The sequence below is a fragment of the Lutjanus erythropterus genome, chromosome 19, assembly GCF_056507025.1.
Source record: "Lutjanus erythropterus isolate fLutEry1 chromosome 19, fLutEry1.hap2, whole genome shotgun sequence".
Lineage (NCBI taxonomy): Eukaryota > Metazoa > Chordata > Actinopteri > Lutjaniformes > Lutjanidae > Lutjanus > Lutjanus erythropterus.
In genome coordinates, this window is record NC_139335.1 from 21,503,865 (window position 1) to 21,516,326 (window position 12,462).

Genomic DNA, 12,462 nt, shown 5'->3' on the forward strand with positions numbered 1-12,462 from the left:
GATCAGCACAAAGGTGTCAGAGGAGTCAAGACACTGCAAGTACCAGAGTAGAAAATGTACGGGCAAAGGAATGATTACAAGAGGCAGTCATCATGTCATGATTAACAAAAACACAGCGCATGTAACCTTGTTTGGGCTGGTATGGTCCTGGTTATTAGAATCTCAATAAGATTAAGTGCCAAATACATCATTCTGTCAATACATGATGCAGTTCAAGACAATATGGGGATTTTCTGGTAAGATAGCAGCAACAATAGCACTTTAGTTTAGGTGAGGTGTGATCAAGATTATCACAGTTAACTAAAGTAAACTATAAAATAAAACTGAGAAAATATATGTACATATATCACACAGGAAATTACTTTTTGGTCTTTTAGTCAATTTGATTTGATGATGATGAAATCTATCAATAAAACAAGCATGAGGTACATACGTTTGTTATGACTGTAAGTAAATTGCCTTCACAAGTGTTTGTGTTGTAATACTTGTTCTTAGCTTCTTAAATTTTGCCCTTGACAAATACATAATAAAAAAAAGAACGCATAAAAGTAACTCTGAAGACTAATTAAAATGAGACTAAAACAACAAACTCGAACCAATAAAAACTAAACGGAGATGGTTGAACCAAAAAAAAAAAAATCAATTCTAAACTATAATAACCCTGGATGTAATTAAAATTACTGTGAAATCTGACCATCTGCTTGAACTAAAAGGATCAATTTGTTGTCTTAATTGTTTAAGTTGTGCGGAACGTTTCAGGCGGTCGTCCACGTGTTTCTGGTCGGGCAAAATTAAATGACGTACTCTTCAACAAGAGAATCCGGAAGTTGTATACAGTGAACTCACGTGCGCAAGATGAATAATACAAATAAGCACAACGGTGTGTCTAAAAAGGCTAAATTCAAGCCAGGGTCGAAAAAACGGGAAAACAAGTGCATCGTAATGTTTGACGATAAAGACAGACAGTAAGTTCATCAACTAATAACCCTGTTAACACACGGCAGATGTTAGCTAGCGTCTTAGCCCTAGCATTACTTGCATTGCATTACTTTATACCAAGTGTGTTCATTATATTAAATTGTTATAACGTTTTGTACCATATGTGTTATGTGCAGGTTGTAGGCTATTATGTGTATGTTGTTTTGTGGGAGAGTAAATCCAAACCATACAAATGCAGATATTTTAAGTTATCGCCTGAATTAACACTATGTAAATTAATCGATTTCCCTAAACTCCACATGCTGAAACCAAAGAAACTTCAGTGAGGTTATTCACATTCTGACGGTGTAAAATATTAATCACTCAAACGTTGTGGTGTTGCTTTAAACGATCGTATTTTACCACTTAGAAATACTGTTTAATGGATTCGCTTTCATTTGTGTAACTTACAATTAAACAAACATCAAAACCTTTACAGATCTGGATGTTAATTTAATCTTTAATAAAAGTTTTCAACATATAAACTGAAAAATGACTGAAAAGGGCGACTTGTCTCCCTCTTCTGCCCTGCCAGGGAATATTTAACTGGTTTCCATAAAAGAAAGGTGGAAAGGAGGAAAGCAGCAGTGGCAGAAATTAAGAAGAAAATCAAGGAGGAACAGATCAGAGTCAGAGAAGAAGTAAGTGAGTCATTAAAGAACACAGTAAACAAATAAGGAAAGGATGTACTGGTGTTAAGTGTTGCTGTCTGCTTTCAGAGGCATAAGGAATACATAAAGATGCTGAGGGAGAGAGAAGAAGCTCTGGGTGAGTTAAAAGCAAAAGCCTGATTCCATTTTACTGATTTGTATCACTTGAGAATGTGTGCTTATTTTTTTTCCCTCACGTCATCCCATCTCACAGAGGCCGCTGAAGATGATCTGGAAGACGCCATTACCAGCACAACACAGTCCGTGCAGTTCGATCACCCCAACCACACCGTCACTGTGACAACCATCAGTGATCTTGACCTCTCAGGGGCTCACCTGTTTGGACCCTCAACAAATCAAGTAAAATATTTCAGCCTTAATTCATCATCTTCATCTTGACCAGGCTAAATTACGTTGGTTTTATTGCTGCTGTGGTTCCCTATGGTTGCTCTTATAGTAAATGATACTTCAGTTATTGAGGAAGAATGATACTGATGGCAATAAAACTCCATTAAGACTGAGAATCTTTGCTTTCAAGGTTAATGCAGAGGACAAGGACGAGGATGAAGAGAAGGGGGAAGAAAAACAGGAGGAGAAAATACAAATGCCAAAAAAAGCCGGGAATCCAATCATGAACAAAAAGTAAGCAGTTCATCATGCAGGTCTCTGTGTATGAGCAGTAACAAGATGGACAGTTTTTCTTGCCATAAATTGAATACTTTTGGCTTTTTGTCTGAAAGTTCTTTGATGAAATCGTGCTAAATGTAATATACACCCCGAAAGTACAGCGGTGAAATAACCGGGGCTGCAATTAATGATTATTTTCATTGTGATTAATCTGTTGATTATTTTCATATTTAGATTTTTAGTCTATAAAATGTCAGCAAGTTGTGAAAAATTGTCAAGATCCCAGAGGATCTTGTCCAACAAACTATCAAAGATACAAAGACTCTTCATTTACTATCATAATGGCCTTTGATTTAAGCAGCATAAGCAGTAACCAGAAAATGTTTGACATTTTTGCTTGAAAACTGACTGAAACGGTGGCCTAGTAGCTCAGTTAGCAGAGCATTCACCCCGTGCATGGTGGCCAACTAACCTTAGACCTAACAGCTGTCTTTGGATATTCCTTCGGTTTGCCTGTCTGTCATCCTTCAGCCCCTCTTAGTTCAGCTTTTTTCTCCCCCTCCCTCCTGCTGCTACAGGATCCGCTCACTAACTGCGTCACTCAACACTTACACATGCAAGCGGAAGAGGAAAGGGAAGCAGGAAGGCCGAGGAGGACGAGGCCGTCCGACAGACAAGAGGGAGGGTAAAAACAGAGGCGGGAAGACCGGCAAGTGGCAGAGGCGACGGAACACTGGGAGAAGGGGACATCATCAGGACTGAAAGACTGTGTCGATAAAATGTAATAGACAGTTCAAGCTGTGAAGAGACTTGATGACTTGTGTCAGAGTCCCGCAGGTGAACAACTTGTGCTTTGGCGTATTTGTGCTCCTGTGTTTCAGCAGGACGTGTACATGCTGAGAAGTTTGTCAAATGAACTCAAGCTGATATAGATGCTCATATTTGTACATCTTTGAAAGCCGAACTGCTTTTGTAGTGTTGTTTTTTAAACATATACAAACTGTACTGTATTTACCTTAATTTTCATGAAATAAAAGATAAATCTTACTAATAAGTGACCTGGTGATGCAGTCACATCTCATATACTGTCAGTGTGCTCTGTGTGGAACTTTTTTCTTGCCATTGTTTAATAGGAAACCTGACGCTGTTGTCAACATCCTCTTTAGAACATCAGGAAATCAACCCTCAGCTCTGGGTTTCCTCATAGCTCAGTGTTACCTGTGTGACTGTGTGTGTGAGATCTAAAGGAGAACCGGCCACTGTGCCTCCTACAGAACCTTATACCACACAGCCAATGGTTGTAATGTATGTTAAACCCCCACCTTGCCAGTGTTTATTTATTTACGTTAACCTGAGCCAGCATGCGCCAGCTGTCACTAGCATGAGCGTTTCATTTCGCTTTCTAAAGCCCATGATATTTAATACAACCGCTCAATAGAGGAAGCGGCAGGCCACTGGCTCCATGTTGGCTCTAGGTCTGTGTGTGCCTCAGGGTCTCTCGCTGTGTCAGCTGAGAGCCACCATGGCCGTCACAGATGCTTCAGTTTCACTCATTGTCAGAACAGCCAATCGGATTGATTTGAGAGCTTGGCAGCTCGGGAGGATAGAGAGCATGGGGAAGAGGAGGCATGTGCCTGATGGGGGTCTGGTGGGCAGTTTATCCTCAGACTCGTGATGACATATTCAGTGGAGCTGACAGCCGGAGCCTCTCTTGTCAGGTAATGCTCATCAATTCTTTTATCATTTTTATATCAAAGCCATCACATAATATTTTCCACAGTTTTCATTACTTCTACTTTTTGCTGTCTTAATGGGTTCAGTCATTACTAGCAGGAGCTGTGATGCTTGTAAAAGTTGTTATAGATGACAGTGCATGTGCTTTGTGGTTGGTGGTAATGCTCCTCTGAGGGGAGCTTTAACGGTGCTCTGACTGGATTGTGTTTCACTGTCCTCTAGTGTGATTAGTTATCACCTACTTTAACAGTTCCGCTTCAGATCTTGCACGAACCATGAAATAAAAGATCCCCCTACGTATTCACTCTGAGCCACTGCTCTGTGCTTACACCTGTCTAAAGTACTGCAGTGTCACAGCTAGCCTCAAATGAAAATAGGACTTTTTAATTCTCTTTTATTCTCTCATATGTATGAAAGAGGCCCTACAAGTTCTGGAGAATATTTATCATAATAATAAAACAGCTATACTTTATTTTATTAGTGCAACAACAAAATTGTAATGGAAGTCTTCCATTCCTATTCAGCAGAAGGGTTGTTTGTGCACTGTTTGGTTTGTATTTCATTGTGCCGCTGCTCCTTGCCCTGCTGTTTTCTTTCCCAGTTTTCTCAGCGGGATGCAATGATCGTGCAGGTGCCCCCTCCAGACTCACCATGCCCCTCTCCGGCGATGAGCCCATCTGCCCCAAGTTCCAGCCCAACATTTTTGACCCCTCCCGCTGCCACGACTGCCTGCGCCAGAGGCACCTGCACGCTGGCACAGGGGAGAGCACTGAGGCAGCACCACAGCAGAAATCCACAGCAGCAGAGGCTGGAATCTGGGCTAAAACCGGTGCTGACGCTGGGATCGGATCAGGCAAAGGAGTGTTTTTAACACCAATCCCATCACAGGCTGAGGAAAGAGACACCAGCAGCAAGGTAAGAAAGAAGAGAGGGCCGAACAGGAAGAGGGAGGGAGATGAACAGAGCAGCTTGGTAACAGGGTAGAGATGGGAACAGGAGTAGAATATGTGCTGAGTGATGGGATTAAGTAGACCTCAAGGCAAAGTGGGAAGGTGAGCACATTAGAGGTCACAGGTGAAGTCAGCAACAGGTTAGATGTGAATGCAAGGGAAACAGAAGGAGGCTGAATCTTGCAGATCAGAAATGATGCACAAAGTCTCATCATATGAGAAGAGAAGGTCTTTTCTCTCTCAAAAGAGCTTCTCACTTGACCCAAGGGTCAGTGTTTCTGTGGGTAAGGAAATCACAAACTTCCTTCTAATTCCACACAGTTCATGGGATCATGAGTTTAAGAGTTTCTTCTTTGTGGCTAAATTAAGAAAAGGTCAGAGACGGAGAATGAGAGGTAAGTTAGAGAGGAGCAGGGTGGAAGCAGTGGCTGCTATTATAAATTAACGAAGCTGGATCACTTACCCTCTTGGGAATCACTTGTAATAGTAGACAGAGGTGTAACGTACAGGAAGGATGGGAATGACTCTGTACAGTATTAAAACTCTGACAACTCTATATTTTTCTGCTCGTACTATCCTCCCCTGACATAGCCACAGCTGTCTTGTGACAGTGATTTATTTCAGTGAATAGCATACATTTAATTGTACCCCTATACTTTGCAATGTCTTACCTGCAGTCCTCTGGAAACTGTAGGGTTCAGTGTTGATTTCTGACGTTTACAGACAGGTTTAGATTCTTTTTGAGACAAGAGAAGGGTTTATGGCGAGAAAAAAAGTGATGAAATATTAATGAGGAAAAGCCACAAGCCAGGTCGAGTTACAGAGGTGTAACCCTAATCGAACAGCAGACTGAACATGTGTGTGTGTGTGTGTACGTGTGTGTGTAAGGGATGACACGGGGGACAGACACTATTCATCAAACCCTCTACTCGAGGACATGGAGCCAGACAGCCAGAGCTAGGATTTTTATGGATGTAATCTCTTGTTCTGATGTTAAGTCACTGTGTATTTTCAGTGAACCTAAACGCTAAAAAAAAAAGCTGTTATTTGTTAGAGATTCCATGCTGACATTTTGGTAAGCATTGCCTTGGTGTGAAGATACAGTCATCAGTGCATCTTCCTCTATGGAGTTTACTGTGACAATGTGATTGGCCCGTGTCTTACCTTGTCGTCCTATCAGGAGGATTCTGATGGTTTGTCGGTGGTGAGCAGCTACTGTGATGTCAATGGAGGCCATCTGGGTTATCAGGAGAGCTCTTTGTGCATCCTGAGCCCCGACTGTGAGCTTTATATCTGTGACGGAGACGACGACGACAGCACTGACAGGTAGGCGTATACTGGGTGATCATAAAAAGTCATTTGGGAGAGCTAGAAAGTAGATCTGTAGACTAGAGGGTATAATTTTAGTGTTTTTGTGAGCTATATTGTCATCACAGTACTGTATAATCTGCAAAGATTAGTTTATGAAAAGTCTTTGGGTGTTGGACTGTTAAACAAAAGAAGAAATTTAACATCATCATTTTGGGCTCTAGGAAATTATGATGAGAATTTTTTACTGTTTTTGACAATTTGCAGACTAATCAATAAATAATAATCATTTAAAAACACTGACAAGACTTCAAACATTATGTTGTCTGATGCAGTTGCATAGTTCCTCACTCAGGGATCCACAATAAGGATTGCCCATTTGCCCAGGGCAAGTAAAATGCCATGTTGGGCTAGTAAATCTAGCAACTCAGTTGTGTACCTTGGCAAGGCGTAAGAGAGTTAAATGATTTCATTAATCAATTAATCATTAATCACGCAAAAATGGCAGAAAATGTTATTTTCAGCCTTTCATGTGGAGATTTCCTGCTTTTCTATGTTTTATATCACATTAAACTGAATGTTGGTTGTGGACTGACAAAACAAGACATTTGAAGACATCACCTTGGATCATGAGGGACATTTTATAGAAATTAATTAAACATGAGAATTAACTTTAATCTTTGTCTTATTTGATAACTGCTAATAAATTAAACAATTTGCATGGAGGCAAGAAAAATTTGATTTAAAGCAAGTAGATTTCTGATCTACTTGCCCAAATAGGCAAATGAAAAAAAAAAACACTGCACTCTGATTATACTGATCTAATTGCTCTCTCTTCCATCTTTTGCCTCTTACTTTTCTCCCCTCCTCTCTTACCCTCCTCCACACCCCCATCTCTCACCTTTCCATCTCTGCTCTCGTCATTCTTCTCCCATCTCCTCTTCCATGCAGCTGTCGAGACCAGAGTGACTACCAAGAGTTCAGCGGCTCCGTCAGCGCAGAGGACGAGTACCTCCCAATCCGTCGCCATTCAGCCAAACTCGACATGACCCGGCTCGACCCTCCACCCCATCGACCCAACCCTCGGGCCTGGATGGACGAAGCTCGGAGCAGAGACGGCTTCAGCAGTCGATCAGGTACGTGAAGGCTGACCTATTAAATTTGTCAGTTGTTTCATGAATTTCTTGGAAGACAGGAGAAGAAGTTAGAAAAGATGCACGACTTGGTAGAAGCACATTGAGGAGAAGAAGAAAGTGGATCACTTAGTCTCTTATTTGAACACAAGTATGAGTTCTGTGCAGCGTTAGACTGAGCCTTCAGTAAACCTATGACTTACAGCACTTGACCAATCCATATCCAGTTACAGCCAAAGGTGTTCTTTACTTGGCAATACTGTTTGATGTCAGCAGCTGAGGTGTCCCAGAGCAATTATCAGTAATACAATATAGCTCCATTTGTGTCAAGAAACCTCTGCTAGTTGCTCAGATGTTGAACTTTGATGTGTCTTATTTTGGTTACTCTTTTCGTCCAGGATTAAAAGAAGACCGAGAGAGGCGTGAAAGTGGCTACTTCTCCCTGGGGAGGGCAACGGGTGCCCGTTTACTCCGCGACAACAGCCCGTCTGCTCCTTTCCGACATTTCGAGAGAGGTCATCCCATCTTCAGCAGCAGAAACGTAGAGCCCAAAGACACCGTCCCCTTCAGAAACCCTAATCTTGGTGTGGCCTCTGAAAGGCAGATACCTGAGGCTCTAGATGAGGAACTGCCAGTGGAAATCCCTCCTCCTGACCCCTATGATATTGCTGTTGAGGTTGAGGCACAAGTCGGCCCCCGCTCTCCGAGTCCTACTCCTTTTAAGATAGCGGAGTCGCTGGCCTCAACTGGTCGGAAAGGTTTCAGCAGTTCATATGGCCGGGGAAACCCTTCTTCTCACGTCTCCTCCTATCAACAGTCAGGACGTTTTGATTCCTCAAGGCAAGGCTCTGCTCTGCAATCTCGCTCTCCCTCTCCTTCACGTGGAAACTTGCCGTTCAGACGCAGCGAGTCCACTACGTCCCTCGGCAGGCAGAACTTTGATGGTGGAGGGTGGAGTCAAGGGGTGGAGCCAGGATCCAGAAACTCCTTGCAAGGCACACCTGGGCGACGTGTTGAGTCAGGAACTCTGCCAAGAAACTTTAAATCATTTTCTAGTTCACTCAAATCTCAGTCCAGCACTGTGTCTGATTTTAGGAGTGCCTTAAGAAAAACAGAAGTAAGTGGGTCTGTGAGTGGCCGAGGTCGTGAGGTCATGAGCAGAAGCTCATCTCCTTCAAGGAGGGACAACAGTCTCTCAGGCCATGTGTCTCTCCGCAAAACTGAAACCACCAGCAGTCTATCTAATGGACGTGGGCGCGACAGTCGTACTTCATCTCCGTCTAGGAGGACTTCTACCAGCCTGCGTGACAGTCACAGTCCCTCGCCACCAAGGAAAAATTACAGCTCGTCTAGCCAATCCCTCTTTCAAAAATCTGAATCAATTCTGTCTTTAAGTGGACGGAGTCACCATGGACGATGTGGCTCCCCCATAAGGGAAGGCTATGATATTGAAAGCCAGGCTCTGCTACGTAATCCAACAGCAAGGAATGGACTGAATGATGAACATGAAAGCCAGACCACGTCTCCACCCAGACGAGGTTATGACACAAGTCAGTCTGTACTGCGTAAGACTGAGTCAAGCCCTGTTGGGGGCAGTCGAGGTCGTGACAGCCGTAGTTCCTCCCCTGGAAGGAGAGGCTATGAAACCCCAACTCAGTATCAACTTAGGAAAACAGACACCAGTGGTTCATTACATGGCCGCAGTCGTGAAAGTCGTAACTCCTCTCCTGCAAGGAGAAGCTATGAAGCTCCGTCTCTGCTTAGCAAGCCTGAATTAAACAGTTCTGTCAGAAGTCGTACCAGCCACAATTCATTGCCTTCAAGGAGAAGCCATGATGTGCCTGATCAGCACTCACTACGGAAAACAGAAACTAGCAGCTCCCTTAACAGTAAGAATCACAACAGCCGCAACTCCTCTCCCTCCAGAAAAGGCAACAACGACCCGCCAGGGTACTCAATCCTCAGAAATGCCACTAATGGAGATTCAAGCCATTCCTTTCAGAGAAAAAACACTTACCATGACTCAAAATCTGACTCCAATCGCTCAGCATTCTCCTGGCGGGAATCTGCACATTCCCACCGCAGCTCCTCGCTGTCTCGTGCTGCGTCACCCTCTAGACAGACCACAAATGGCAGCAGAACAGCTTCTGTCACCTTGGAAACACCCAGGAGCCCCAGTAGATCTGAGGTTGTTAGATATGGCCATGAGGATCGCTGCCGCTCTCCTAACGACAAGAGGTCATCCCACCGTGCACGGAGTCCCTCTCCTTCACCTCAGATTCAAATGAGGAGGCACACCTCCTCTCAAAGCTCCATGGAGTCCTCAGAGTCGGGCCAGCCGTCGACGGGGTCCACAGGGCGGAACAGGGAGGAGTATGCCATGATGGCCGATGTGCCGAAGGTCAAAATGATCCATCAGAGAGAAGGGCCCGGCCACATGGGGCGGCCTCAGAACCAGCAGCCCTCTCGAAGACAGGAACTCTTTAAACCAGCCAGGTCAGACTTGTATTACACCACAAAGAGTGAAAGAAGCAGTGTTGGGAAAATATTTAAAACATTAGTTAACTTCACTTTGTTAAATAAGCCAGTTGTATGGGTTTTCCTTTAGTTAATCACAAAATCTTTACTGGTAAATCTAGACGGCTTTGCTTCTTCCACACCGTCAGATTGGATAAATTTTGACCAAATCATCAACCTGTTCTGCTGTTTCAGCCACTCCCTGAGCAAGCATCCCTCCAGAGAGTGGGAAGATACAGGGGAACCTGAGAGAGACTGGCACTATGGTGGCAGTGGGTATCTATCTCGAGCTCACTCCTCCACCTCACTGCAGGTAGGCTGGCAGGGGAGCGGGAAAGTTTTATTAAAGGATGAAAAAAGTAAAGTACTCCACAGAAATTAACCGTCTGCAAAAATACTTTTTATTTACACTGAAAATGTTTTAGATGTTTAAAGAGAAAATTCATATTTGTGATTTTTTTTGTAGCTTTGTTCAGTTTTTTAATATAAGCTGCAATTTTTTTCAGTGGTTGATTCTGAGGTAATCTAAAGGTATTCAGATTTTTTAAAATCCTACAGACAGTGTTATTAATTACAAAAAAGCCATGTAATTTGTGTTCAGTAACTTACTACATTTTAAAGTAATCTGACCCAATCCTGAATATTATATTCAAATATACATACTCAGTCTTGGTGTGTAGTTATTTACATGTCAACTACACTTTTTAGAGAGCAGAGAGAGTGGCAACAGTATAGAGGGGGCTGGCAATTGAGCATTAAAACCCAACACTGGTATGTGCATTGCATTCCCTCGCTGCACAATATGATCCATTGCAGTGGAATTACAGCTTGTGCTCTGTGGTTTCACCTGCATAATATGTTAATGCTTAACCACATCTTCCCCATACTGTACACCCGATCTGAAAAAGTCTGTGGATGTGAAACTCCAGAGGTTTCTATGTTTGCCGAGTCGGACATTGACTATCTTTAATAACTCTGCGGCTGTTCCTTTCCAGAGGTCTGGCAGTCCCACGGTGGACGAGGGCAGTTCTTGGAAAGGTAATCACCACAGATCTGAACAAATGCAGGTATGTGACAGCTTGTTTTGTTTACACTAATGGTGTGTAGTCTTATTATATGTATATGTATGAGGAAACCTCTCTCTCATTGTGCCATACTGAGGGTGAAGTCACAGTCAGATTTTCCGTTATCACTAATATTTGTAGTGAACATAATAAACCTGTGTAGCACACATGGGTCAATACAGGTTTATTGCATCATTCTGTTACATATTTACTAGACATGCTGGCAGCATTTCCATTGATCACACAGATCCTGTCTATAATTGTAAAGCTTTTATGTACTTGGCACCCTAACCTGCTGGCATATCCGCAGTATCTCTAACTCTTTTTGAATTCTCTTTTAACGGCTGCTGGTTGTTGTTCGTCCATAGACTTCACCTACACCCTACAGGCATTTCATAAGACTGACTGAGCTTTGTCAATTGTGGTCTGCTGGGGCATGTGTTGAAATTCCTGAACTGAAACCAATAGCTACCAAGAGAGGATTTTTTGAGGGGTGGGGCCTGTTTACTATGGAAGCCCGTTTCCACCAGTGTGATGAAAAGACAGATCCTGTAAGTCATTATAATGAGAAACTTTCTGGAAATAATGAGTTAGTATCTCAAAAGACGGACCGAGCATCTCAGAAGAATGAGTTAGTATCTTGGAAAAATGACTAAGATACTAAGTTACACATTATTTGAGACATTAAGTAAATATTCTAAGTTTATTTTGAGATTCTAAGTCATTGTTTTAGATAACAGGTAATTATCTTATTTTAAGAAAGTTTAAACTAAACTATTATTTTTGAGAAAGCTTCTCATTGTTTTGAGATACTAAGTCACTACTTTGAAAATGTTTCTTATTACTTTGAGATACTATATCATTATTTTTTAGATAATTGACTTTATTTTGAGATACTAAGTCATTGTTTTGAGATGGTTTTTCATTATTCTGATATTCTAAATCATAATTTTGGGATTATAATGATCTATAATAACTTTTTATCCCACTTACAGTATCTATTTTCACACAGTGGGCATCTACAGTGTGTTTGAAAGGCCAAATAATTTTCAGTCAGGAAAACATAACAAGTACATTTATTCTGTTTGCAAAGATGTAAGTCACCAAACTTTTCCATGTCATGTACCCCGAAATTTCAGAGATGTTCGGTCCTGAGGAGAAGGAGGGAGTGAGACCTCTTACTGAACATTTTTCGTTTGCTTCCTGTTTATGCTAACTTGTAGTTTGTGCAATAACTGGAGCTACAGTCGCCCCCCCATGTAGCCGGGGTCCCTGCTGCATCCCCCGTCAGCCCCTGGAGGTCCCCGGACCCCGGTTTCCGAGCACGGTTAGGTAGGGTTAGGGTAGGCTTGTTTTCTCTTAACGATCTTCGCGGATCCGCCCAGGAAGTGGCTGAGGGACGGGGGAGCGCAGCGAGCAGAGACACCGCAGCACACGGAGGCAGAAGTGTGTCGTTATCTACACAAGACTGCTCAGAAAGTTGTCAAGTTATTACTTTCAC

The 12,462-nt window shown here is 42.7% G+C and overlaps 2 protein-coding genes across 2 annotated transcripts; both read left to right on the top strand.

Moving 5' to 3' along the window:
* Window positions 1–774: 774 nt before the first annotated feature.
* On the top strand, window positions 775–3,309 carry nol12 (nucleolar protein 12). The gene is made up of 6 exons (XM_084743936.1): window positions 775–965; window positions 1,514–1,619; window positions 1,698–1,746; window positions 1,843–1,988; window positions 2,167–2,270; window positions 2,834–3,309. Exons 1-6 carry the CDS (start codon window positions 856–858, stop codon window positions 3,015–3,017), a joined length of 699 nt encoding a protein of 232 aa, XP_084600062.1. The 5' UTR covers window positions 775–855; the 3' UTR covers window positions 3,018–3,309.
* A 1,331-nt stretch (window positions 3,310–4,640) lies between these two features.
* Window positions 4,641–12,133, top strand: LOC146309771 (uncharacterized). The gene is made up of 7 exons (XM_084744195.1): window positions 4,641–4,904; window positions 6,120–6,265; window positions 7,199–7,383; window positions 7,779–9,876; window positions 10,093–10,210; window positions 10,893–10,964; window positions 12,101–12,133. The coding sequence occupies exons 1-7, from the start codon at window positions 4,641–4,643 to the stop codon at window positions 12,131–12,133; spliced, it is 2,916 nt and encodes a 971-aa protein (XP_084600321.1).
* The last annotated feature ends 329 nt before the right edge of the window (window positions 12,134–12,462 follow it).

What these genes read in the sequence shown, in the direction of transcription:
- nol12 (XM_084743936.1), top strand. Translation starts at nt 856, where the DNA reads ATGAATAATACAAATAAGCACAACGGTGTGTCTAAAAAGGCTAAATTC. An exon ending in TTTGACGATAAAGACAGACA is followed by an intron (nt 966 to 1,513) that starts GTAAGTTCATCA and finishes CTGCCCTGCCAG; the next exon opens with GGAATATTTAACTGGTTTCC. An exon ending in AGATCAGAGTCAGAGAAGAA is followed by an intron (nt 1,620 to 1,697) that starts GTAAGTGAGTCA and finishes GTCTGCTTTCAG; the next exon opens with AGGCATAAGGAATACATAAA.
- LOC146309771 (XM_084744195.1), top strand. Translation starts at nt 4,641, where the DNA reads ATGCCCCTCTCCGGCGATGAGCCCATCTGCCCCAAGTTCCAGCCCAAC. An exon ending in AAAGAGACACCAGCAGCAAG is followed by an intron (nt 4,905 to 6,119) that starts GTAAGAAAGAAG and finishes TCGTCCTATCAG; the next exon opens with GAGGATTCTGATGGTTTGTC. An exon ending in GAACTCTTTAAACCAGCCAG is followed by an intron (nt 9,877 to 10,092) that starts GTCAGACTTGTA and finishes CTGCTGTTTCAG; the next exon opens with CCACTCCCTGAGCAAGCATC.